Consider the following 27,693-nt stretch of genomic DNA (forward strand, 5'->3'; position numbering starts at 1 on the left):
ATACATCACCTCTGTGGTGCTCTTGTTAGGTCCATGGCCCCAGTAATTCTTGTACATGACTTTTATTCCAGCAACATGGTTGCTCTGGTAAGGGATCACATCCAAAGATATGATCCAGCTAGAATACAGACATGCCCTTAATACACACCTTTGATCCCTCTGGCTGGAATACAGACAGGCCTTTGGTACACACCTTTAATCCTAAACAATGATGTCTAATTGAGGGGCAGACAAAGTGTTGAATCAGAGAAAGATTTGATAGAATGAGTCAGAGATAGGATATGCCCAACTCTCACAGAACAGACAGGAAAGAGAGGCTACTTAAAAAAGCAGTGAGGGAGAGAGAGTCAACTGAATTCAATTCAGTCTGGGCAGTTCAGTTTAGTGCAGTTGAGATCAGTTCAACTCAGAACAGAGAAGTTGTGTTCAAAGCAGGTCGGTTTTGTGGAGTTCAGAGGCAGGTTTTCCAAGCAGAGCAATTCAGTCAGGAGCTGAGAGGAGACAGTTTGAGTCAGTCAGCTTGGAGAGGAATTTGAGTCAGAACAGCTCAATTGAACCAGCCAGCAAGTGCTCAGAAGGAACTAGAGATATTTGGCAGTAAGTCTTGGAGCCTGAGACATCCTAGACCTGGGTCAACAGATGAAGGCTGGAAGCTGAAGCCTTCAAGGTCCAGGCTTGCAGAAGATTAGACTGCATGGAGGCAAGAAGCTTCCAGGTGTAGGCTTAGGGATAGTTAGATAGAAATGCCCTGGGCTCAGGGCAAGCCACCATATATTTGTAGAGCTTGGGTATGGCTCTCGTCTCATCCCTTCATCTGAGGAAATAAAAGCGACATTTACATTTACAAGCTACATTGAGGGTGTCCTACAAAATGACTTCCTGGTATCTTTCAGAGGAGTCCATGCTGGGAAGGGAAGCTGAGGACATGCCAAAGATTGATGTAGATAAAAGAGACAGACTCCTTACAGAACCATGGCATTCTGGGTTGGATCTTGGAAGAGGAGACAGGAACATTACTAAGAAATCTGAGGAAGTCCATGTTGCAGGGTATTTGATCATGTCGTGAACTCCTAGTTTGTGAACTGGAAAAAAAACCTGTTTCTTGTTGTGGTGTGGCTCAGCCCTAGCACTCACCTTTAACCCAAGAGCTTTCTGTAAACAAGAGTTAAATAAGGTCAATGATAGGTCAAGAGGCGGAGCAATCAGTTGACAGGAAGTGAACACAGGAAAACCCAGGGAGGAGAGGGAGGATCTTTGAATCTAAGGGTATCTAAGACAGTGTAGAGAGGAGTTTTTCCCTTCTGGAACCTGTTGGTGGAGAAGGAAGGTCAGCTGGGTGCTTTCTCTGCTTGTCTGAGCTAGCAGGCCTTCACCATAGCCTCTGTCTCCCAAGTCTTCATTTGGTAATATTTATTTTAAAAATAAGTCCAACTGGTTGTGGTGGTGCACACTGGTAGGATTTGCTGAAGGAGGCAGAGGCAGGAGGATCATGAGTTCGAGGCCAGCCTGGGCTACACATTTTGGCTGGAGAGATGGCTCAGTGGTTAAGAGCACTGGCTGCTCTTCCAGAGGTCCTGAGTTCAAATCTGAGCAACCGCACAGTGGCTCACAACTATCTGTAATGAGATCCGATGCCCTCTTCTGGTGTGTCTGAAGACGGCAACAGTGTACTTACATATACTAAATCTTAAACAAGAACAACAAAAAAGTCCAGAAAAATTTATATTTGATTAATAAGTGGCATTTTGCTAATGTCAATATTTTGGTTTTATTGAAGCTGTAAACTCTTTTCTCCATTTAGAACCTTTCTGTAAGGAACATAACTTTAAAAAACACTTATGTGACTTTGAATAATTTGATGGCTGTGCGGCCTTTTTTGTTAGGGAGTTGGCTCCACTCGAAAATTGTTGTCTGCCTGAAGAGCATGGGAACCTGAGTTCAACCCCAGAACCCATGTCCCTTTAGTGCTGCCTGGGCTTTGGTTTTTAAAGATTGAGGCTTGAGGCTCAGACTCGGTTTCTCATCCCATTCTTGTACGGCAAACACTTTGCTGACTGACCCATTTCCCAAGTCCCGAGAAATTACTCCTCATGAGTTCCGTTCTTCTCGAAGGTGTGGCATGATAGCACTGTGTGTGTGTGACTTGAAACCTTTCCTATGGCAAACTTCAGAAGTGAGAACAAGCCACAGGGCATCCTGCCTTTGGGGTATACGCCAAAACTTGGGGTAGGGACCAGGGCTCCTGGCTCAAGAAAGCTTTTCAGACGCTTTGGGGCTTCCCTAAAACTCAGGTTTATATAAGTTTATAGAAGTAGTTAAGTGCTTGTGTTGAACTTATCAGGTCCGGTGGGGTGTAGGAAAGGATTTCATCTCTGTCTAGGTATTTTAAACTGAGTTATTATAGATATAAATACGATATGTAGATATATTATAGATATTATAGTTACTATAGATATGAATTATAGATCTTCCTTTCTAATTGAACATAATTTAAGTAGATCAGTTTGAAGTTTTCCATCTAATGGATTACTAATTGTTAAGGTGAACTTATTGGTGTGACAATAGTCTTGATTTAAAGAACTGGGGCAGGGGAACAAATTAAAACATCTCCTCTTACCTTTTGGCTAATATTTAAACTAATCTTCCTGGCAGGTCGATGCTTTGAGATAACAAAGATAGGTTTACCTCCAAGAACTTGACTACCAGCATTGTTTCTCTTTAAAATGGTAAGATCTGGACGGCAACATTGTTCTTTTCTAGGTGTTCCTGTGAGGTAAGCCAGCCGCTCTTGTATGTGCTCAATATTTAACAATCCGGGCTCTCTTCCTCTGCCAGTTGCTTTGGGCCCTGTGGTCTCTGGCTTTTCCTTTCAGAATGAAAAACACTGATGAGGATGTGTGGGTTTCTCAGTTTCATTCTGCTACAGTTTTTCTGAAAAGCACATGTTCTCCCTACCTTTTAAAGATTGATTTATTATGCATACTATGTCTGGCCAGGAGAGGGCACCAGATCCCATTATAGATCGGTTGTGAGACACCATGTGGTTGCTGGGAATTGAACTCAGGACCTTTGGAAGACCAAGCCAGTGCTCTTAACTGCTGAGCCATCTTTCCATCCCACCCCACCCGCACCCCCTACTTGTTTCTAACATTCTGGAGACCCAAGGTTCGGTTGAGGACTAGGAGATCATGGGAAGAGAGAAGACGCACTATTTAAAGAACACCCTGCCTCTGAGGACAATTTTTAAGAAGGTGAGTGTAATCAGTGGTTATTAACTTCTTGCTTTTTCCTCAGCTGCCAGTGCGGTCCTGAGAATCTATAGCTCAGGCTGATGTGGTGGCTTAGAGGGTAAAGGCACTCATGAGCAGCCCGAGTTCGATCCCCAGGAAGAAAACAAGGCTTCGAGTTGTCCTCTGACACCTTCATGCTCTCCCTTAAATAAGTGTAAATAAAAATGAATCCACAATCTGTCCAGCCAAATGCTCAAGGTCTCATCCGTTTGTTTTTGTCTCCTACTTCTTTTATTCATTCTCTCTCCCGTCTTTTCCTTCCCTTCCCCTCCCACACCTAGTTCAGCAAAACAAAACATGGATTCTAGAGTGTTTAGTAATGACTGCTCTTCCTGCATCTACTGGGGATCTTGGGACTTTGAAGGGAAATCCCTGGAAAGACTTGGAGACTATACAGGCTAATTGAGGGATCGGAGGTTCAGTGACGTGGAGAGGTTGGAGGTTCAGAGCCCAGTTAATTTGGGTAACCTTTACCCAAAAACCTCCCCTCCCTGTATGAAACCACAGCCTTGCGACTGTTCAGTAAATCCTTTGATGTGTACGAACAGATCCCCGGCCTCTGACCCAAATGCCGAGGGTCTGTCCTGATGGCACCAGGTCTTCGGCAGAGTGTTCCCATTGCTTTCCTGTAATCTGCCTGCTGAGGTACCTTCCAGGGAATCTGAAAAGTCTGTTGGTTTCTGGTGCTCTTTGCTCTGTTCAGTCTTGGCATGCCTCAGGCAGGACCGCAGGGTTCTTGGAGGTTAAATATAGGTCCGAGAGGACTTGTCATTTCCTTGCCTCTGGCAGAAGGAACACAGAGCTCTCCTGTGGTTGCTTCCATGCTGGCCTCCAGTCCTGGCCTTTCCCACTTTCTTTCTTCTCTACCCTAGGGTGCCCAGGCCTGTTCCTCCTCCTCCTCCTAACTTGCCTGTTCTCAACAAAACAGCAACGTTTCCCTGTCTCCTCTGCCCCCCATCTCTCACACATATCCCTTCTTCTGCAGACAGCCCTGGCCATACCCAGTCTGCTTTTCCTCTGTGCTCTGGACTCTTCCGGATGCCTCTGCATATTTTCTTTCTATCTACAAATAAAACCTTCCCCATTAGTCCTTGAACAGCCATTTAGGTGGTTCCTTTATTGTGCTCCCTCACAATTAAAACTGATGCCACATTGGAACATGGGATTTGGGGACACCTGAATCTGTTTGTTCTTGGGCCACAGCCACTCATGTTTGGCTCCGGCATACACTCTCTCTCAGCCACTTTGAGGTGAGAGCTGTGTTTTTTACAAAACAGGATGTGTTCTCTGAGGATAAAGGACTTCTGTACAGGGATATACCACTACAGAATTTTAAGCATTGACCATAGAATCCCAAAGTCTGAGCCAAACAACTGCCCACTGAATTCCAAAGATATTATGCAACGTGCACAACTCACATAGGCTGCATTGTGCATGGGACACAGGCAGCACCTTCAAGAGCAGTAGAGAGAAAACAACTCTATGGGTAGACAAATCCTAAATTATTTGATGCATTTTCTCCTACTTGGAAGCTAATTAATGCCGTTATGGTATCCTCACACACATCCCATTGCTCAGTTAATAGTCCAGGAGGTTACTGACCATTTAATCCTGTGAAGAATCAAGACTCAAGGCTGGCTTGTAATCCTAGCACGTGGGAGGCTGATGCAGGAGGATCGCCGTGGGTGGGCTACATAATGAATTCCAGGACAGCCTGGACAAAAATGAATCAAAAGAAACAAAAAGTTAAAATCACACTTAGAGAAGGCAAAGTCGCCTTTCCAGTTTCCGGCCCTTTACCACCTCGGTCAGTCAACTCGAAGGTTTAGGATTCGAAACTTTTTACTAGGGGCCCGAGATACGAAAACAGGTGGTTGCGTATGCTGAAGTTTAACGAAGCGAACTGCGAAGTGTGACTTGGGGGAAAATACGGTGGTCTTTGCGTGTTGTTTCTTACATCTGCATCCAGGCTGTCCGTGGTGGCGTCCCTCGGCTCTCTGCCAGCCTTCCCTTTAGCCTGTGGTCTTCTGAAGTCACAGGTTGACTTTCTGATGACTGACCGTCCTTCCCGCCCCTACTGTACCAGAGTCACCCAGACAGAGTGAGTGACACGCGCCCACTTTGTAACCACAGTAATGCTGTCCCCTCCAGCTTCTCGTACTTTTCCCTTGCAGTGCAAGCCTGCGTAATGCTGGGTCTTTGAGGCAGGGGGTGTCTTTGGCTCGCCATCGATCCCTGATTTTTCTGGATCTAGGCAAGCGGGTCTCCGGGAGCAGACAGACTAGAATCAGGGATGTGGCTAGCAATACACCACTTGGAATTCCATGGAGGTGGGCCTGCTTTCCAGATCTTCTTACCCAGCACCGGCATGTCCATTAATAATGTGGAAGGACTAGGTGAGCGGTTGCTTGTTTAATTCGAAGCCCTTAACTTTCTCAACGGCGGCGGAAGGACCTCCAACAAGCTAATTCACCTGCCTTTGCTTAGGAAGACGCTAGGACGCAGGCGCAATGAGCTCAGCTCGCTCCAGCCAGATAGTGAGCATGCGCCTTAGGCCCTACTTCGGGCCTCACCCCCTCCTCGGGCGGTGCCCGCCTCTTGCTCCTTGCGCATGCGCAGCTGTGCTATTTCCCGTGAGGCTCCGGGGCGCGGCAAATTCGTCTGTCATGGCTGGTACATTTTCTCTGGAACCCTGCTCTACCTCTAGTTCGTGTAACCACCAGGGCAAGCGGAGCGAGTCTTCGCTGCTGGAGAAGCGGCTGTCGGAAGATTCCAGTCGCCATTGGCGGCTGCAGAAGTGGGCGAGCATGTCGAACGCAGACGCGTCGAGGACACTGCTGGAGAGGCGTGAGGAGAAGGCTGCCGCGGCGGAGAACCCACTGGTGTTCCTGTGTACGCGCTGTCGCCGGCCGCTGGGCGACTCGCTCACCTGGGTGGCTAGCCAGGAGGACACCAACTGCATCCTGTTGCGCAGTCAGTTTGGGCCGGGGCCGTGGGACCGCCTTCCTGCGTGAGGGTGCTGCGGGGAGGGGGGGGTTGGGTGGGGGGCGTGAGCTGTCCCAGCAAACCGTGGCAGGGGCATTCCTGTGGGTGGCTCACGAGTAACAGGGCTTTTTCTGGGGTCTTCCATCCCCAGAAGGGGAGCGGTTGAGCATCATCCTGAACGTTATTCAGAAAGAAATATCCAAGCGTTTTTAGCAAGGTGCTTCCTTCAGGGGAGTGTTTTCACATCTAACGGATTCTGTCAGCTGCTTTGGGTACTTTGTAGGCCGCCGCTGCTGGACTTAGTTTAGTGCCCTTGGGCAATCTGTTCAAAGGCTTTTGCCTCAGTCTCCAAATTGAGGGCTAATACATGGGATAACGGGGACGATAAGTGTATGTATGGTATATGGCCACAGGATTAGGCGATTTCTTTACTGGATGAACTTCTTGATAGAGTTTAGTTTGACTCAAGCATTGCCACCATTAATTAGGGTAGCCTAAAATTGGGTTGAGATTTTTGACATAGTAGTTTTTAATGGCTTTAAAAGAAATAACATGTTAAGTCTTTAATTTTTAATCCCCCGTTTTTGTAGCTTTTCTATCTTGCTTTCTGTGTGCATTAATACTGTTGTTAGGTTTTAAAAATTTAACCTGTGTGGATTAGATAATTCTATTTATCCCCATGTTAGTACTTTTTACTGAGTCTTTTAAACAGTAGGAGCAAAAAGATAATTCCATTCACTGGAATTACCCCTTTGCACCTATTAAACAATGCAGAAGGGTGTAAAAGCTTTTTAAAAAATGACCTTCCAGATTAATTTCTTTTCCCTCTTGCCCTAGTTGGAGTGTTTTATTTACCTTCGTTCACATTTATGACATTTACAATTTTTTTTTCTTTTTTCTTTTTTTCGGAGCTGGGGACCGAACCCAGGGCCTTGCGCTTGGACATTTACAATTTTTAATTATTTTTTTCTGTTTTATAATGGGGCTCTTACTGTTTCCGAGGATGGCTTTGAACTAATGATCTAACCTCAGCTTTCTAAGTAGTGCAGATTACAGATGTGCACCCCTATATCTCGCTCAACACTTAACACTTTATTTATAGCCACAACATGGTGATTTAGCTTTACTTATTTTAAGATTTATTTATTAAGTATTTATTATTATATATCCAGTATTCTGCCTGCATGTGTGCCTGCACACCAGATCTTGTTACAGATGATTATGAGCCGTGCTGTGGTTGCTGGGAATTAAACTCAGGACTTCTGAAAGAGCAGCCAGTGCTCTTAACCTCTGAGCCATCTCTCCAGCCCTTATAATGTTCTATAAATTAATTTCCGAACCCCACTAGTTTTGTTAACATATTAAAAAAAATTAGGGGTTAGAGAGATGACTCAGTGGTAAAGAGCCCTTGCAAAGGGCCAGGGTTCAGTTCCCAGCCCTGCATGGTGGTTTACAACCGTAGGTTACTGCAATACAGGGCGTCTGCTGCCACAGGCACCACCCCGTGTACTTGGTGCACACATGCATACAGACAAAACACTCAGAAATGAATAAAATTTTACAGTTTATAATTTCCCATTCTTGAGTTGTTTAATTATCACAAGTGTCCCCAAGGAAATGTCAAGTTTGGGTGCTGGAAAATGTCTTTTTGTTACCTTTATATGCAAATGCTGAGTGTCCCCCACCCCAGGGGGGGGCGGTGTTCAGGTAGTAAAAAGGGTTCCAGGTCAATGTGGCCAAAGTGTGGAATAAAGACAAACCTTAGAAAGGGACCAGGGAATGAAGGGACTTTAGGCTATGGTGAAACAATGGGGGTCTACTGCTGAGCGAGGAGTGACAGGATTCAGCTCTTCTGGAACAAGCACAGAGGAAGACTAGCACCACTGTAGCTGTGTCACCACAGCAACTCTCCAGGGCTTGCTCTCACCATACCCAGAGCCGAAAGAACCAAACTCATGGGATACATCCCAGCTTCTCCTTTGAGAAACCACATTTGTGGGCATGGGGCTTGCTTAGCTAAGGCACCGCGGAAGACGGTGAAGTCAGGAGTTTGCCCTGGCCGTCCCACTCTCTGACAGCGCTTCTTCATTTCCCTCTGGAATGTTTGGTACCGTGTTCCTGGTCCAGCTGCGATGTGTCCAAACACAGGATGTCAGACTGGGACCCTTTACTTGTAGAGAAAGGAGCTCTGTTGGAATCTGGAGGCGCAGTGGTGACCTCCCTCGTCCGACTTGCTCTTGGGCCCACTTGCACTCTCTCTGGCAACTTTTGGTTGTAGTTTACAGTTTGTGATACTCACAGGCCAAGCCCTACCACTGCTCTTCCCTGGGTAACATTGTTCATTTATTAATCCCACTGGTTTTCAGAGAAGGATGTGAAATAACTCTTGTCCCACCTCTTCTCCCTGAAGGCCCCTGTCCCGTTAGTGTTGGACCACATGCACCCCATTCCCCACCACTCTTTGGGCGCTTTAGTCTTCTGAGTTCTAAAATATAAGTTAAAGTTCCTGTCTGCAGATGTGTTACAACAAACACACTAACGAAGCCTTGCGACTCTCTTTCCAGGCGTCTCCTCTAACGTCTCTGTGGATAAGGAACAGAAACTGTCCAAGTGCAGAGATGAAGATGGTTGGTAAGTGAGGCCTTTGTGTGAGTATGTCAGAGAAAATTTTAATTTTAAGGAAAAGTCTTCTGCCATTCTGTGAGATTGCTTGGAATATAACTTTTCATGGTAATTGAATGCATTTAAAAGAAGTAAGAATCTATTATTTGGTGGTGCTAGCCTCCCCACACCCTTTTAAAATTTATTTCTTATATAGAAGTACACTGTAGCTGTCTTCAGACATAACAGAAGAGGGTGTCAGATCCCATTACAGATGGTTGGGAGCCACCATGTGGTTGCTGGGAATTGAACTCAGGACCTCTGGAAGAGCAGTCAGTGCTCTTAACCACTGAGCCATCTCTCCAGCTCGGTGATAGCCCCTTTAGGTAGGAAAGTGGCAGTTTCTAAGATTTTGAAGATGTATCTAACGCTGACTTTAGGGCTTTGAGTTTGGTGCCAAAGAAGATGGAAAATAAATGTAGAAAATATCTATCGTAAAATCTCCAAGCTGAAAATGTCCTGCTCCAGTGCTGCCTGCCTTTTCCTCGTGTTGACACAGACAGAAAATACGAACACAGAGCCCCACCCACACCTGACTCGGGTGTGCAGACCGGACACAACAGTCCTAGGTTCCGTGTGGTCCCTGCTGGGGCCGAGGGCACAGAGAACTTGTCATGGCTGACGCCTAGTGTCTGACCAGTGCTGTCCTCAGCACACTGAGTAGAAATTTCTGCCTTTTCTATCTGCTACCCCAGATAGGAGCTGTGTCTTGCTGAGGTGGAGAGACTAATTCAGGTTGTACTCAGAGAAGCAAGAGGTGGCACTGACTTGAAGGTTTTAATAATGGTTTTAGTAATATTCAAATATCCCATTCAGATAAAGTGTTAGAGAAACCGGAAGGCAAATCACATCGATACAGATAAAGATGATGTGGGTGTGACAGATTATGCTGCTGGCAGGTAGATGATTACAGTTTGAAAATCTCAACTTCGGGGTTGGGGATTTAGCTCAGTGGTAGAGCGCTTGCCTAGGAAGCGCAAGGCCCTGGGTTCGGTCCCCAGCTCCGAAAAAAAGAACCAAAAAAAAAAAAAAAGAAAATCTCAACTTCATATATTTTTAAATATGTGGGTGTTTTGGAACTATGTACGTAAGTTCACCATGTGTGTGTCTGGTGCCCACGAAGGTCAGAAGAGGGCAATGGAGCCTTGGGAGTTACAGACAGTTGTGAGCTGCAGTGTGGGTACTGGGAATTGAACCTGGTTCTCTGCAAGAGCAGCCAGTGCTCCTAACCATTGAGCCATCTCTCCAGCCCCAGAAATCTCAGCTTCAGATGATGTTTCATTTTGTGACCAAGGACAGTAAGCCCCAGGAGAGCTCCTCTGGCTAGAGCGCTGATTCAGTACCTCTTACAGGGCTGTTGGCATTTGCCTTCCTGCCTCTGAGGCGTTCTCTCTCTGTTTCCCAGCTTGAGTCTTTCAACGTCACCTCCTCCATGTGGGTCAGGTCCACTGTTTTGTACCCACTATGTTCCCATTAAGTCAGCTTCAAGTTGAGAAGGGAACTGCTTTTTGAGAAGTCAGCCATCTAGATTTGAGCTCTTTACCTGCATTACCTACACCCATCATTTGTAGTGCCTTAAATTGCCTTGGGCTTCACTAGGGCCCTGCGGAATACTGTATTGTTTTGGGATGCTTATGCATTTTTCAAGGTCCTTTTTACTGAACATCTGGCTGACTCATTGCTGTGGTCAATCAAGGCATAGGACGGGCATCAGAGGCGGGCTGTAGAGCTAGCAGTACTGTCTCTGTTTTTCTGATTTCTATCCTTTACCTAGGCTCTGAGGATTGAGCCAGTTCTTGTTTAAAGTCGCTTTATAGTGCCTGGTATTGCTTCTCAGTCTTGTTCAGTGATGGGCTGAATTAGGCCCAATGATAGTGGCCATCTACTCCCGACTGTTCCCCAAGGGTATTCTAGGCTCTGGGTTAGTGTGGACTGTGATGAAGAACATGTACTGGCTAGTTTATGTTAGCTTAACTCTAGCTAAGGAGGAGGAGGGAACCTCAGTTAAGAAAAGCCTCCATAAGATGTTGTAGGCAAGAATGTAGGGCATTTTCCTAATTATCGATCCATGGGGGAGGGGCCAGCCCATGGTAGATTCTGTAAGAAAGCAGGCTGAGCAAGAGATAGGGAACAAGCCAGTAAGCAGCACCCTCCATGGCCTCTGCATCGGTTCCTGCCTCCAGGCTCCTGTCTTGTTTGAGTTCCTGTCCTGACTTCATTCAGTGATGGACTATGATGTGGAGGTGTAAGCCTGATAACCCTTTTCTTCCCTAAGTTGCTTTGATTATGGGTACAATAGAAACGCTAGGACAGACAGATCCCTTGAAGTTGGAGTTATGGCAGTATGAGCCGCTATGTAGATTCTGGGAACCCCACTCGGTGCTCTGCAAGAGTGGTTCTGCTCTTAGGCACTGACCCATTTCCTGACCCCAGCATGTATACACTGCTTTGTCTGGCTCTTCAGTGGCAAGAACAGTACTTAGTGATAAGGTCCCCTATTAAGGAGGAATTAAAGTACTTGGAAATATTAATCCATTGTGGTGTACATTTCAGTACTTTAATTAAGAGTAGACTAAAAATCCAGTAATAATTTGGTAAATGTTGGGACTGTAATTTTCTTACAGAATGGTAATTTAAATACTCTATTTAAAGGCTTTTGGGAGACATTGGACTGACTGTAAGGACATTTTAAATATGTGAGTGGGCACAGAGGGAGAGCCAAGTCTGTGGAACAGGAGCTGAGAAGACGGGGACAGTTGTGCAGAGAAATAATGGAAACTGAAGTAAAATGCTGTGAGTCGCCTGTGTTGACCTAGCTCTAGTTGATGGTAAAGTGTTTATGTCAAAGTACGGTGTAAGGAAACAAGGCAGGTCTAACCAAGACAGCAGATGCAGTCAGCAACTGAGTTACCTCCCCGGTCGTGATGACACACACCTATAATCCCAGCACTCGGAAGGTCGGAGGCAGAAGGATCAGGAATCAGCCAGGAACTTGTCACAGCTGATCTCGCCTGTGGCATCATCGCCCCGCTCTGCAGAACATTTCTTAGTCTGCACACCTGCCTGCCCACTACAGCAGCAGAGCTGCAGACTGGCATGTGGCAGGGCATATTTTTGTTTGTTTGTCTCTTGGTTTTGAAGACAGGGTTTCCATGTGTAGCCCTGCCTGTAGTGGGGCTTGCTGGATGAACCAGGCCAGCCTCATGCTTAGAGATCCTCCTGTCTCCCTAACGCTGGGATAAAAGGTGTATACCGCCGTGCCTGGTCTGCGAGTCAGACTGGTTCTGTTGATACAGTACAGGGCTAATGCTTACACCAGACACCTGAAATGTTTGTTCTCTGTCATTACAGAGAAAAACTGCCTGTTTTCCTACCTAGAATATTAATGATGGGTTGGGCTTTGTAAAAGATATATGGAATCTTGTTTGGATTTGGACTTTTATATGCATCTTTATTTTTCTTTCTATCTATCTATCTATCTATCTATCTATCTATCTATCTATCTATCTATCTATCTATCTATTTATCTATCTATCATCTACCTATCTATTTTACATCCTGCTCACTGCCACCCTCCTAGTCACCCCCTCCCACAATCCTTCCCCCATTCTCCCCTCCCCTTCTTTGAGTGGGTGGGGGTCTCCCCTATATATTCCTGCCACCATGGCACATCAAGTCTTTGCAGGGCTAGGTGCATCCTCTCCCACTGAGGCCAGACAAGGCAGCCCAACTATAAGAACAGGATATTTGGAATCTTTCTGTTGCTTTTCCAGATTTTAAATAGTTTGTCTTAATCCCAGATCAAGGACTCTGTGTCCTGGGAAACCCTGCCTTGGCATTTGTTTACATTTCTTATCATTTGTTGTCCATGGTAGTGTGGCCTAGAGCTGTGCTTGCAGTTTTGCAGTCTTCCTGCCTTTGTTCTTTTCTCCTCATCTACGTGACTTAATATGTCAGAGTGAAGCTGTGTGTGGTGATGCAGTCTTGTCACACCAGCACTTGCCATGGGAGGATGGGGTAGGAGGGCTGGGCTACAGAGGAGACCGTGTCCCAAGAACAACAGAACAACAGCAGCAGCAGTGGTCGCAGTAGCCCCTGTCTACCTCAACTACCTAGGTGTTTATGGACCTTACTTAGTTTAAGTTCATTTTTACTTCTTTAAGTCACTGTGTGTGTGTGTGTGTGTGTGTGTGTGTGTGTGTGTGTGTGTGAGAATGTGTGTCTGTCTGTCTGTCTATGGAGGTCAGAGTTTCACTATATGGGTCCTGAGATCGAATCAGGTTGTCAGGTTGTCGTTGTCAGCAAGCACCTTTACCTGAGCCATCTTGCTAGCCCCAGCTCATGGATTTTAGCAGGGAGGACTCCTATCTTAGGGACTGCTGCTCTCCCCTGAGTGGTGGCGTTTCTCTGTTGCAGCATCCTGGAGACGTTGTACTGTTCAGGCTGCTCCCTCAGCCTTGGCTATGTGTACAGATGCACTCCCAAGAACCTGGATTACAAGAGGGACTTGTTCTGCCTCAGCGTTGAAGCCGTTGAAAGGTAGGTGTAATAGATAAGTGCTGCCTCTGACTGGTTCTCTCTCGTAGAACTAGGTATGCAGAGCTGTGTGAGAACAGCAGCACTGTACTGTGTCCGCACTCTAGGGTTCTGGCCGAAAAGCCAGTGGTCACCCTGGACCCGACTTTGGGTCTAATTTATTTGGTATTGGAAAAGACAGACAGATTATAGGAGAACATGAGTGACCCCCCGCCACCCCTTTTTTTTTTAAGTAAAAATCAATTGAAGTTTTTGTTTATTTATAATTTATTTTACTTTTTTGGTTTTTGTTTTGTGAGATAAGGTTTTTCTTTGTAGCCCTGGCTCTGTAGACCAGGCTGGCCTCACACTCAGAGATCTGCCTGCCTCTGCCTCTTGAGTGCTGGCACTAAAGGCATGCACCACCGTTCCAGTACAGACTCTTAGCTGACTTCAAAGTTAAGATCTCCTTGAAGCAAATACTTCTGCTTTGCAGGTCTGGGATTGCGTGTATAAGTTTGCCTGGCGAGGTGTTTTTAAGCAACTGTGTGGACCAGTATGTACTGTGCATACTTTCCTGTCCCCATTATGAACTTCCTAGAACAGTGGTTCTCAACCTTTCTAGTGCTTTGACCCTTTAATACAGTTCCTAATGTTGTGATGACCTCCAACCATAAAATGATTTTCGTTGTTACTTCATGACTATAATTTTTCTACTGCTGTGAATTGTAACGTAAATATCCGTTATGCAGGATGTTTATGTGAAAGGATTGTTTGACCTCCAAAGGGAGGTTAAGAACCATTGCCTTCAAAGTTCCTGAAGAGGGGCTGGGGATATAGCTCAGTGGGTAGAATGTTTGCCTAGCATGTATAAAACCCTGGGTTCGGGGCCCAGCACTGTATAAACTGAGTGTGGTGGTGCACATTGGGATCTCAGCCCTTGGGAGGTGGAGGCAGGAGGATTGGGACTTGAAGCTACACAGAGAGTTGGCCTGGAGATCCATGAGACCGTCATAGAACCACTCTAACTCCCAAAAAGAATGGCATGAGGAATCTGTTACTGAAGGAGTTCCTTTGATATTCTAGAAGACTAGAATATGAGTTCAGTTATTTACTGTAATAAGGAACTGTAATTTTTAATTATATTTGTCACCTTTTGAAACCAGCAAGTTTAAGTAAAAATTTTGTAATCTATAAACCAGTTCACATGAAAGAATCACTAAGCAAGCAGTGCTCCATATTACAACAGCATACGTGTGTGTCTGGGTCCATGTTTGATTAGCAGGCTGGGTCCTGGACAGGTGATCCCTTAACCTGTGAGCTGCTCATCAGGGTCAGCGACAGCGAACTGAGGGTGCACATGTCTGTAAAGGAGAGGGCATCTCAGCCATGAGTGCTCACCCTCCGGAGGCTGAGCGGGGGTGAGGCCAACCCTGGTTACCCAGCAAGATCTTCTCTAACAGTAAATAATGATAAAATGGAAGACAGAATTTTAATCCAGTGGGATTGGAGCAAATCCCTCTCTGTTTTGTTTTGTTTTGTTTTGTTTTGTTTTGTTTTGAGACAGGGTCTTACTATATAGTCCTGGCTTGCCTGAACTTGCTGTGTAGACCAGGCTAGTCTTCAACTCAGATATCCACCTTCCTCTCCGCCTCTGTCCCTGCCTCCACCTCCCAAGTGCTGGAAGTAATGCTGTGCACCATACCTGCTGACACTGTTTTTATTTTTAAAGAAGGAGTGGTTTCTTTGGCTCAGCCTTTGGGGTGCAAGGTGGAGAGGGTGTTCACAGAGCCTGAGGGTGCAGGGTGGACAGGGTGTTCACAGCCTGAGGGTGCAGGGTGGACAGGGTGTTCACAGAGCCTGAGGGTGCAGGGTGGAGAGGGTGTTCACAGAGCCTGAGGGTGCAGGGTGGACAGGGTGTTCACAGCCTGAGGGTGCAGGGTGGACAGGGTGTTCACAGAGCCTGAGGGTGCAGGGTGGACAGGGTGTTCACAGAGCCTGAGGGTGCAGGGTGGACAGGGTGTTCACAGCCTGAGGGTGCAGGGTGGACAGGGTGTTCACAGAGCCTGAGGGTGCAGGGTGGAGAGGGTGTTCACAGAGCCTGAGGGTGCAGGGTGGAGAGGGTGTTCACAGAGCCTGAGGGTGCAGGGTGGACAGGGTGTTCACAGCCTGAGGGTGCAGGGTGGACAGGGTGTTCACAGAGCCTGAGGGTGCAGGGTGGAGAGGGTGTTCACAGAGCCTGAGGGGTGCAGGGTGGAGAGGGTGTACACAGAGCCTGGGGGTGCAGGGTGGACAGGGGTGTTCACAGCCTGAGGGGTGCAGGGGTGGACAGGTGTTCACAGAGCCTGAGGGTGCAGGGGTGGACAGGGTGTTCACAGAGCCTGGGGGTGCAGGGTGGACAGGGTGTTCACAGCCTGGGGTGCAGGGTGGACAGGGTGTTCACAGAGCCTGAGGGGTGCAGGGTGGAGAGGGGTGTTCACAGAGCCTGGGGGTGCAGGGTGGAGAGGGTGTTCACAGAGCCTGAGGGTGCAGGGTGGACAGGGTGTTCACAGCCTGAGGGTGCAGGGTGGACAGGGTGTTCACAGAGCCTGAGGGTGCAGGGTGGACAGGGTGTTCACAGAGCCTGAGGGTGCAGGGTGGAGAGGGTGTTCACAGAGCCTGAGGGTGCAGGGTGGACAGGGTGTTCACAGAGCCACAGAGGGTGTTCACAGCCTGAGGGTGCAGGGTGGACAGGGTGTTCACAACCTGAGGGTGCAGGGTGGACAGGGTGTTCACAGCCTGAGGGTGCAGGGTGGAGAGGGTGTTCACAGCCTGAGGGTGCAGGGTGGACAGGGTGTTCACAACCTGAGGGTGCAGGGTGGACAGGGTGTTCACAGCCTGAGGGTGCAGGGTGGACAGAGTGTTCACAACCTGAGGGTGCAGGGTGGACAGGGTGTTCACAGCCTGAGGGTGCAGGGTGGACAGGGTGTTCACAGAGCTGGAGGCAGCTGGTCACACTGCACCTTCAGTCAGGAAGGAGAGAGGTGGGATTCACAGCTTCTTTTTCTCATTTTTTTATTTATTTATTTATTTATTTATTTATTTATTTATTTATTTATTTTTTTTTATTAACTTGAATATTTCTTATATACATTTCGAGTGTTATTCCCTTTCCCGGTTTCCGGGCAAACATCCCCTGCCCTCCCCCCCTTCCTTATGGGTGTTCCCCTCCCCACCCTCCCCCCATTGCTGCCCTCCCCCCGACAGTCTAGTTCACTGGGGGTTCATTCTTAGCAGGACCCAGGGCTTCCCCTTCCACTGGTGCTCTTACTAGGATATTCATTGCTACCTATGAGGTCAGAGTCCAGGGTCAGTCCATGTATAGTCTTTAGGTAGTGGCTTAGTCCCTGGAAGCTCTGGTGGCTTGGCATTGTTGTACATATAGGGTCTCGAGCCCCTTCAAGCTCTTCAGTTCTTTCTCTGATTCCTTCAACGGGGTCCTATTCTCAGTTCAGAGGTTTGCTGCTGACATTAGCCTCTGTATTTGCTGTATTCTGGCTGTGTCTCTCAGGAGGCGATCTACACTTCTGCACTTCTTTGCTTCATCCATCTTGTCTAATTGGGTGGCTGTATATATATGGGCCACATGTGGGGCAGGCTCTGAATGGATGTTCCTTCAGTCTCTGTTTTAATCTTTGCCTCTATCTTCCCTGCCAAGGGTATTCTTGTTCCCCTTTTAAAGAAGGAGTGAAGCATTCACATTTTGATCATCCGTCTTGAGTTTCATTTGTTCTAGGCATCTAGGGTAATTCAGGCATTTGGGCTAATAGCCACTTATCAATGAGTGCATACCATGTATGTCTTTCTGTGATTGGGTTAGCTCACTCAGGATGATATTTTCCAGTTCCAACCATTTGCCTACAAATTTCATAAACTCGTTGTTTTTGATAGCTGAGTAATATTCCATTGTGTAGATATACCACATTTTCTGTATCCATTCCTCTGTTGAAGGGCATCTGGGTTCTTTCCAGCTTCTGGCTATTATAAATAAGGCTGCGATGAACATAGTGGAGCACGTGTCTTTTTTATATGTTGGGGCATCTTTTGGGTATATGCCCAAGAGAGGGATAGCTGGATCCTCAGGCAGTTTAATGTCCAATTTTCTGAGGAACCTCCAGACTGATTTCCAGAATGGTTGTACCAGTCTGCAATCCCACCAACAATGGAGGAGTGTTCCTCTTTCTCCACATCCTCGCCAGCATTTGCTGTCACCTGAGTTTTTGATCTTAGCCATTCTCACTGGTGTGAGGTGAAATCTCAGGGTTGTTTTGATTTGCATTTCCCTGATGACTAAAGATGTTGAACATTTCTTTAGGTGTTTCTCAGCCATTCGGCATTCCTCAGCTGTGAATTCTTTGTTTAGCTCTGAACCCCATTTTTTAATAGGGTTATTTGTCTCCCTCTTGGTCTAACTTTTTGAGTTCTTTGTATATTTTGGATATAAGGCCTCTATCTGTTGTAGGATTGGTAAAGATCTTTTCCCAATCTGTTGGTTGCCGTTTTGTCCTAACCACAGTGTCCTTTGCCTTGCAGAAGCTTTGCAGTTTTATGAGATCCCATTTGTCGATTCTTGATCTTAGAACATAAGCCATTGGTGTTTTGTTCAGGAAATTTTTCCAGTGCCCATGTGTTCCAGATGCTTCCCTAGTTTTCTTCTATTAGTTTGAGTGTGTCTGGTTTGATGTGGAGGTCCTTGATCCACTTGGACTTAAGCTTTGTACAGGGTGATAAGCATGGATCGATCTGCATTCTTCTACATGTTGACCTCCAGTTGAACCAGCACCATTTGCTGAAAATGCTATCTTTTTTCCATTGGATGGATTTGGCTCCTTTGTCAAAAATCAAGTGACCATAGGTGTGTGGATTCATTTCTGGGTCTTCAATTCTGTTCCATTGGTCTATCTGTCTGTCTCTGTACCAATACCATGCAGTTTTTATCACTATTGCTCTGTAATACTGCTTGAGTTCAGGGATAGTGATTCCCCTGAAGTCCTTTTATTGTTGAGGATAGTTTTAGCTATCCTGGGTTTTGTTATTCAGATGAATTTGCAAATTGTTCTGTCTAACTCTTTGAAGAATTGGATTGGTATTTTTGATGGGGATTGCATTGAATCTGTAGATCGCTTTTTGGTAAAATGGCCATTTTACTATATTAATCCTGCCAATCCATGAGCATGGGAGATCTTTCCACCTTCTGAGGTCTTCTTCAATTTCTTTCTTCAGTGTCTTGAAGTTCTTATTGTACAGATCTTTTACTTGCTTGGTTAAAGTCACACGAGGTATTTTATATTATTTGGGTCTATTATGAAGGGTGTCGTTTCCCTAATTTCTTTCTCGGCTTGTTTCTCTTTTGTGTAGAGGAAGGCTACTGATTTATTTGAGTTAATTTTATACCCAGCCACTTTGCTGAAGTTGTTTATCAGCTTTAGTAGTTCTCTGGTGGAACTTTTGGCATCACTTAAATATACTATCATATCATCTGCAAATAGTGATATTTTGACTTCTTCTTTTCCGATCTGTATCCCCTTGATCTCCTTTTGTTGTCTGATTGCTCTGGCTAGAACTTCAAGAACTATATTGAATAAGTAGGGAGAGAGTGGGCAGCCTTGTCTAGTCCCTGATTTTAGTGGGATTGCTTCAAGTTTCTCTCCATTTAGTTTAATGTTAGCAACTGGTTTGCTGTATATGGCTTTTACTATGTTTAGGTATGGGCCTTGTATTCCTATTCTTTCCAGGACTTTTATCATGAAGGGGTGTTGAATTTTGTCAAATGCTTTCTCAGCATCTAATGAAATGATCATGTGGTTTTGTTCTTTCAGTTTGTTTATATAATGGATCACGTTGATGGTTTTCCGTATATTAAACCATCCCTGCATGCCTGGGATGAAGCCTACTTGATCATGGTGGATGATTGTTTTGATGTGCTCTTGGATTGGTTTGCCAGAATTTTGTTGAGTATTTTTGCGTCAATGTTCATAAGGGAAATTGGTTTGAAGTTCTCTTTCTTTGTTGGGTCTTTGTGTGGTTTAGGTATAAGAGTAATTGTGGCTTCATAGAAGGAATTCGGTAGTGCTCCATCTGTTTCAATTTTGTGGAATAGTTTGGATACTATTGGTATGAGGTCTCCTATGAAGGTCTGATAGAATTCTGCACTAAACCCGTCTGGACCTGGGCTCTTTTTGGTTGGGAGACCTTTAATGACTGCTTCTATTTCCTTAGGAGTTATGGGGTTGTTTAACTGGTTTATCTGTTCCTGATTTAACTTCGGTACCTGGTATCTATCTAGGAAATTGTCCATTTCCTGTAGATTTTCAAGTTTTGTTGAATATAGGCTTTTATAGTAAGATCTGATGATTTTTTGAATTTCCTCTGAATCTGTAGTTATGTCTCCCTTTTCATTTCTGATTTTGTTAATTTGGACACACTCTCTGTGTCCTCTCGTTAGTCTGGCTAGGGGTTTATCTATCTTGTTGATTTTCTCAAAGAACCAACTTTTGGTTCTGTTGATTCTTTCTATGGTCCTTTTTGTTTCTACTTGGTTGATTTCAGCTCTGAGTTTGATTATTTCCTGCCTTCTACTCCTCCTGGGTGTATTTGCTTCTTTTTGTTCTAGAGCTTTTAGGTGTGCTGTCAAGCTGCTGACATATGCTCTTTCCTGTTTCTTTCTGCAGGCACTCAAGCGCTATAGGTTTTCCTCTTAGCACAGCTTTCATTGTGTCCCATAAGTTTGGGTATGTTGTACCTTCATTTTCATTAAATTCTAAAAAGTTTTTAATTTCTTTCTTTATTTCTTCCTTGACCAGGTTATCATTGAGTAGAGCATTGTTCAGTTTCCACGTATATGTGGGCATTCTTCCCTTATTGTTATTGAAGACCAGCTTTAGGCCGTGGTGGTCCGATAGCACGCATGGGATTATTTCTATCTTTCTGTATCTGTTGAGGCCTGTTTTTTGACCAATTATATGGTCAATTTTGGAGAAAGTACCATGAGGAGCTGAGAAGAAGGTATATCCTTTTGCTTTAGGGTAGAACGTTCTATAAATATCCGTTAAGTCCATTTGGCTCATGACTTCTCTTAGTCTGTCTACGTCTCTGTTTAATTTCTGTTTCCATGATCTGTCCATTGATGAGAGTGGGGTGTTGAAATCTCCCACTATTATTGTGTGAGGTGCAATGTGTGTTTTGAGCTTTAGTAAGGTTTCTTTTACGTATGTAGGTGCCCTTGTATTTGGGGCATAGATATTTAGGATTGAGAGTTCATCTTGGTGGATTTTTCCTTTGATGAATATAAAGTGTCCTTCCTTATCTTTTTTGATGACTTTTAGTTGGAAATTGATTTTATTTGATATTAGAATGGCTACTCCAGCTTGCTTCTTCTGACCATTTGCTTGGAAAGTTGTTTCCCAGCCTTTCACTCTGAGGTAGTGTCTGTCTTTGTCTCTGAGGTGTGTTTCCTGTAGGCAGCAGAATGCAGGGTCCTCGTTCGTATCAGTTTGTTAATCTATGTCTTTTTATTGGGAGTTGAGGCCATTGATGTTGAGAGATATTAAGGAATAGTGATTATTGCTTCCTGTTATATTCATATTTGGATGTGAGGTTGTGTTTGTGTGCTTTTCTCCTCTTTGTTTTGTTGCCAAGGCGATTAGTTTCTTGCCTCTTCTTGGGTATAGCTTGCCTCCTTATGTTGGGCTTTACCATTTATTATCCTTTGTAGTGCTGGATTTGTAGAAAGATATTGTGTAAATTTGGTTTTGTCATGGAATATCTTGGTTTCTCCATCTATGTTAATTGAGAGTTTTGCAGGATACAGTAGCCTGGGCTGGCATTTGTGTTCTCTTAGGGTCTGTATGACATCAGTCCAGGATCTTCTGGCCTTCATAGTTTCTGGCGAGAAGTCTGGTGTGATTCTGATAGGTCTGCCTTTATATGTTACTTGACCTTTTTCCCTTACTGCTTTTAATATTCTTTCTTTATTTTTTTGTCGTTTGGTGTTTTGACTATTATGTGACGGAGGTGTTTCTTTTCTGGTCAATCTATTTGGAGTTCTGTAGGCTTCTTGTATGCCTATGGGTATCTCTTTTTTAGGTTAGGGAAGTTTTCTTCTATGATTTTGTTGAAGATATTTACTGGTCCTTTGAGCTGGGAGTCTTCACTCTCTTCTATACCTATTATCCTTAGGTTTGATCTTCTCATTGAGTCCTGGATTTCCTGTATGTTTTTGGACCAGTAGCTTTTTCCTTTACATTATCTTTGACAGTTGAGTCAATGATTTCTATGGAATCTTCTGCTCCTGAGATTCTCTCTTCCATCTCTTGTATTCTGTTGGTGAAGCTTGTATCTACAGCTCCTTGTCTCTTCTTTTGGTTTTCTATATCCAGGGTTATTTCCATGTGTTCTTTCTTGATTGCTTCTATTTCCATTTTTAATTCCTTCAACTGTTTGATTGTGTTTTCCTGGAATTCTTTCAGGGATTTTTGCGATTCCTCTCTGTAGGCTTCTACTTGTTTATTAATGTTGTCCTGTGTTTCTCTAAGGGAGTTCTTCACATCTTTCTTGAAGTCCTACAGCATCATGATCAAATATGATTTTGAAACTAGATCTTGCTTTTCTGGTGTGTTTGGATATTCCATGTTTGTTTTGGTGGGAGAATTGGGTTCCGATGATGTCATGTAGTCTTGGTTTCTGTTGCTTGGGTTCCTGCGCTTGCCTCTCGCCATCAGATTATCTCTAGTGTTACTTTGTTCTGCTATTTCTGACAGTGGCTAGATTGTCCTATAAGCCTGTGTGTCAGGAGTGCTGTAGACCTGTTTTACTGTTTTCTTTCTGCCAGTATTGGGGACAGAGTGTTCTGCTTTCGTGCGTGTAGTTTTTCCCCTCTACAGGTCTTCAGCTGTTCCTGTGGGCCTGTGTCTTGAGTTCACCAGGCAGGTCACTTGCAGCAGAAAAGTTGGTCTTACCTGTGGTCCCGAGGCTCAAGTTAGCTCATGGGGTGCTGCCCACAGGCTCTCAGGTGGCAGCACCCAGGAAGATCTCGCCGCCCCTTCCGGGAGCCTCCGTGCACCAGGGTTCCAGATGGCCTCCGGTGTTTTCCTCTGGAATCAGTAATGTGTGTAGAGAGCAGTCTCTTCTGGTTTCGCAGGCGTGTCTGCCTCTCTGAAGGTTTAGCTCTCCCTCCCACGGGATTTGGGTGCAGAGAACTGTTTATCCGGTCTGTTTCCTTCAGGTTCCGGCGGTGTCTCAGGCAGGGCTCCTGCCTCACCTGGGCCCTCTCCCACGGGAGCCCAGAGGCCTTATACAGTTTCCTCTTGGGCCAGGGATGTGGGCAGGGGTGGGCAGTGTTGGTGGTCTCTTCTGCTCTGCAGCCTCAGGAGTGCCCACCTGACCAGGCGGTAAGGTATCTCTCCCACCTCTTTTTCTCATTTTAAGGTCGAGGTGGAGGTCTCACTCTCTGTCCCTTGCTAGCCTTGAACTCAATGATCCTCCTGCCTCAACCTTTGAGGGGCTAGGATGCCAGGCTAAAAAAAATTTAAAATGATACTATCAGTATAAAAGAAAAAAATGTAAAATATTTTTGCGTAGAAGATCACAATATTGAAGTTATTTTTCTCCTTAAGAATTGAATTTAGGATCCTTGTTACCTTATGGGACAGGGTATAAACCCATGCTGAGGGGTCTGAATTTATTATAGAAGTGTTTGCCTGGTATAACATTTATTTACAGTTTAAATTTTTTTAAATCAATTTTTTCCAGTTTATTCCTTTTTTTCTAAAGAGGATTAATCACTGTCTATGGTTTTGTTTACTATGCTTTTTTCCCCAGGAATATAAACCATAGGTTTTCCAAAAGAAGACTTATTATTTCTTTATCATCTTATGTGTATTGGTGTTTGCCTGTACGCATGTCTGTGCACTGCCTGTGTGCAGTGCCCGTGGAGCAGAAGTGAGCATTGGATCTCCGGGGGCAGAATTAGGCCATTGTGAGCTGCCCTGTGGGTGCTGGGAACTGATCTAGAGCCACCAGGAGAGCAGCCAGTGCTGCTGAGCATCTCAGCCCCGGACACTTACTGACAAGATGGCATGAAGTCACTGTATGAGGAGGAGAAGTGGGAAGGAGCGTGTCCCTCCTCATGTGGAGATTGATGAGGTAGTTCATGGGCCAGGCTGCTGCCGCTTTTTTTTAAAAATAAATTTGTAATACTCATTCAAACGATCATCCCCCATAACCCTAGAGAGCTGTGTAAAACACAAATTGAGGTTGTCTGACTCTTACTTCTTAAAACTTTTCTTACTTTTGTGTTCGTGGGTGTTTTGCCTGTGTATATACGTGTGTGCCACGTGTGAGGTCAGAAAAGGCCATCAGACCCCAGAGCTGGAGTTAGGGAGGGTGAGCTGCCTGCCACGTGGGTGCTGGGAGCCAAGTGAACTCAGCTCCTATAGGAGTGGCAAATGCTCGTAACCGCCACTGCCCGTCTAACCCTGAGGTTGTTCAGATCCTGATACTCAGGGTCTGTCTGTTCCACAAATGTGAAATAGACACATTTCCTGTCTCTGGAAAGTCGTGTCAAGCAAGCAGTGGTCTCTTAGGTTTGCTCTGCTTGTCCTTGGGTCTCCAGCTGTCATGGTATTTTGCCACCTGACTACCTGAGGAGGAAGAGGAGGAGGCTTAGTCCAGTAGTGAACTATTTCTAATAGAAAGTGAGTATGTGGGGCCGTCTGCCCAAAGCCACCCCAGGGAGGGGTGAGCTTATGGACTTTGGCCTCCTCCGGTCTCCATAGACAACGGCTGTGCTTAGTTATTTGGTGCTCAGAGTAATGGACTTAGAGCTGGCATTGTGAACTACTATAAATTTGATGTTTATTCCTTTTCTTACTTAACTCTGTAATGTACTATACCTCAGTTATACCTTAGGGTCCTCTGAACAGCAAATCGTGTCAGAAGAGGAATTTTTCAATCTTGAAAGCAGAGTTGAAATAGAGAAGTCTATAAAGCAGGTAATTTTACTCTAAATTTATGCCTTTGAACGATTTTCCGAAGTGATAAAATGACCCCTGCACATGACCCCATGATGTCACTGGTTTTTCCTCTTAGCACTTTCATGGTGAGAAAGTCTCATGGCCTGTTAGGGAGCTGGGCTGTGAGCTGTGGGATGTATCAACACTGAGCACATCCCACACCGAGAACCAAGACAGCGCACGTTCTAAAGCAGAAATGCACCCTGAGCCATCAATATTTAAATTGTTTTCATTCTTTCTCATGTGTCTGTATTTGCGTATTTTGCCTACATGTCTGCATGGGCACCATCTGCATGCGTGGTGCCTGTGGAGGTTGGAAGAGTGTGTCCGATCCCCAGTCAGGTCTCAGGATTGAATCCAGGTTGTCAGGCTCGGCCTCAGGTGCCGGTACCTGCTGAGCTATCTGTGGCCTCAGGCGAATTGGCTGGGCTGGTATACACAGCTCACTGCTGAGTACTAATATTTCCTGACACTGGCAAGATGGCGAATGCATGTGTGACTGTATGGTGGTCTGTGACTAAAGCTAATAAGATTATCAGGATGTGACAGTCACTCTGATAACGAGTTTGGTAGAGCAAACATGATTATGTCACACATAGCATTCAGAGTGGCATGGCTTATTCTAATCATTAAACTCTGAGTAATGAATCATGCTCACACTTGTATTTCTCCCCGCCTTTTCAATGTGGTAGATGGAGGACGTCCTGACAGTCATGCAGGCGAAGCTGTGGGAGGTGGAATCAAAGCTGTCCAAGGCCGGCCGGTACAGCTGAGCTGGCTCCGTGCCCGCCATGGCCACCCTGTTCCTAACTGCTGTTCCTCTGCCCTTACTGTAGGAGAAGAGGCAACTGGTGTCCGTATGTGAACTTTAGAGCCAGTTCAGGATACATGCTGGAATGGGATTTGGATGTTTTAATTTTAATATAAAAAACTGGGGTGATTTCCTGTCTTCTTTTTCTATTAAATATGTGTATGTGTGTGTATGTATGTGTGTGTGTATGTATGTATGTGTGTATTTTTCGATCTTTTAAATACTTTGTTACTTTAAATACTTTGACTATTTAAGAATAGAGAGAAAAATCTTGTTTTTCCCATCTACTTTGTAAAATACCCTTGAAAGTTAGTGTTAAGCCTCTCTGAAAAAGCTGTCAGTTGACTTGTTAGAATGATTTGGATTTGTGTAGAATAAAGTACCATTGTGCCATGAGACCCCCATTTTGCTGTGTGCTACTTCCTGCTTAAAGTGTCTGGAGGATACTTACCTACCCAAGCGCAATCTCTGTGGTAAGCTCTTAGTGGAATGTATTAGATTTTGATTTTCTATAATGCAATACTTTTATAAGGAATGCATTAATTTTTATAATAAGAGAATAAAGATTTTGGAAGTGCTTGAACATTCATTCGTTTTTTTGTTTGTAAACTAAATTGATATCTAAGTGAGATTAAAAAAAATTCTGGGGCCTTGAAATTTCCAAACTCAGCAAGCACTGAGCTCTGCTCGGGCAGCCCCTTTCCTAGGTACAGATGTGGCCCATCACAGCACTCTGCAGGGCTGACTCTCTCGCAGTGTCTGATCGTTCTGAGAACGCCAGAGTGTATCTGGGAGCACACCCCTAGGCCCTGGGAGGCTTTGGGGGCATTTCAGATCCAACGGGGATGTATGTATGAACTCTGCGTTCTGTGGTCTCATTTAACAATTGGATGCATGCATCAAACAGAACTTGGGCCATGCAGGTGCCTGTGGTTTGCAGGAGCTGGCATCAGAAGTGGTAGCAATACCTGAGCTGCTGGTAGACCACTGGCAGCTTGAAGCTGGGCAGAGGAGGGTGGGTCTTACACTAGAGAAATCAGCAAGTACTGGAAATGGTCAGGCTTCCCTCTTCCTTCCTAGCGGGTTCCCCAGCCGTACAATCTATTTCAACCCTGCTCTATAGCTTAACATTTAGAAGAAAATACTCATGTACAAAAGACCGTTCTGAATGTCTCATTTGTTAAGTGAAAAATAAAAATGTTTTACAACCATAGGGATTAGAGCTACATCCTACATTTCTTCCAGAGAAAAAGCAAAAACTTGAAAACAAGTGACTTGGAGTCTTACTAGTTATTGTCATATACACCATTCCGAGACAGGATTTCCCTGTGTAGCCTTGACTGTCCTGGAACTCACTCTGTAGACCAGGCTAGCCCCAAACTCAGAGATCCACTTGTTCCTGCTTTCTAAGCACTGGGACCAGAGGTGTGCACCACCTCTGCCTGGCACATGTTATACCATTTTTATTCTCCCTGAATAAGGAGACATCAGCGTCTGCCTGTGCACGAACTGAGGAAGTGCTAACCGCCCTTCATCTAACCACACGTGTGGCTACTCATTAATCCTTGTAGTGACACCTTCCCCCTCCTCTGTGTGTGCTTGGACACACGTGTTCATGAATGTGTGGAGGCCAGAGATGTGTGTCAGTTGTCCTTTATCTTTCTCTAACTTGGTTTATGAGACAAGGTCTCCCGCTAACCCTGGAGCTTGAAAACTTGGCAAGACTAAGTGGCAGTGACCCCAGGGATTGCTCTGTCTCTGCCTCCAGCTCTGGGATTATGGGTGTATGATGCTGCGGCCAACTTTTATGTGTGCAAGGGGGATGGCGGGGGAGGGATCCACGGACAGCTTTCAGGAGTTCATTCTACTGTGGGCCCCAAAGATCCAACTTAGGTCTTCGGGCTTGGAGGAAAGTGTCCTTACCCATTGGGCACCTTGTCGTCCACCCTGTTGATCCGGCCCTGTGTGTTCGTCTGGCTGGCTGAGGATTTGCTGCTCAGGCATGTCTCACACCTGCTGTTTCCTCTGAGGCCCTGCAGGTCGTCACCGCAGGTCACTCATCGGTGGTTATTCCTCAATCAGTAAATCACTCACTTCACTACCTTGATTGATTCTGTATTCTACACTTGGGGAAACAGTTCTTTTAGGACTGAGATGTCCTCATCTGGCTTGAGAACCAAAGTGTCGGACCCTGGACACTGAATGGAGACCATTGAACGACAGTTTTTAGATGAACAGAGCGATTTTATCCCATCCACCTGCTCATGAGTTACAAGTGCAATGGCACCACCGGCCAAAGCTAAGCTGAGAGAAACAGCGTTGTCTAAAATTCCCTCAGTGTTTTAGAATTAACATGTAAGGATAAAAAGAGCTACCCCTA

The 27,693-nt window shown here is 45.4% G+C and overlaps 1 protein-coding gene and 1 long non-coding RNA gene across 2 annotated transcripts; one reads left to right on the forward strand and one right to left on the reverse strand.

Annotated features, from left to right (window-relative positions):
- Positions 1-3,483: 3,483 nt before the first annotated feature.
- Positions 3,484-4,978, reverse strand: LOC116899008. Its single transcript, XR_004387681.1, has 2 exons — positions 4,893-4,978; positions 3,484-4,072 (listed from the first exon to the last, which is right to left on the reverse strand). It is a non-coding gene; the product is annotated as an uncharacterized LOC116899008 (long non-coding RNA).
- A 957-nt stretch (positions 4,979-5,935) lies between these two features.
- Positions 5,936-25,902, forward strand: Mis18a (MIS18 kinetochore protein A). Its single transcript, XM_032900457.1, has 5 exons — positions 5,936-6,263; positions 8,840-8,906; positions 13,353-13,475; positions 24,388-24,481; positions 25,195-25,902. The coding sequence occupies exons 1-5, from the start codon at positions 5,957-5,959 to the stop codon at positions 25,273-25,275; spliced, it is 672 nt and encodes a 223-aa protein (XP_032756348.1). The 5' UTR covers positions 5,936-5,956; the 3' UTR covers positions 25,276-25,902.
- Positions 25,903-27,693: the final 1,791 nt, after the last annotated feature.

The sequence above is a fragment of the Rattus rattus genome, chromosome 4 (genome assembly GCF_011064425.1).
Source record: "Rattus rattus isolate New Zealand chromosome 4, Rrattus_CSIRO_v1, whole genome shotgun sequence".
Classification (NCBI taxonomy): Eukaryota; Metazoa; Chordata; class Mammalia; order Rodentia; family Muridae; genus Rattus; species Rattus rattus.

Bases quoted from the DNA above. Each gene is read 5' to 3' on its own strand.
- Mis18a (XM_032900457.1), top strand. From the start codon at position 5,957: ATGGCTGGTACATTTTCTCTGGAACCCTGCTCTACCTCTAGTTCGTGT. The intron at 8,907-13,352 runs GTAAGTGAGGCC...TCTCTGTTGCAG, and splicing joins TGCAGAGATGAAGATGGTTG to CATCCTGGAGACGTTGTACT. The intron at 24,482-25,194 runs GTAATTTTACTC...TCAATGTGGTAG, and splicing joins TAGAGAAGTCTATAAAGCAG to ATGGAGGACGTCCTGACAGT.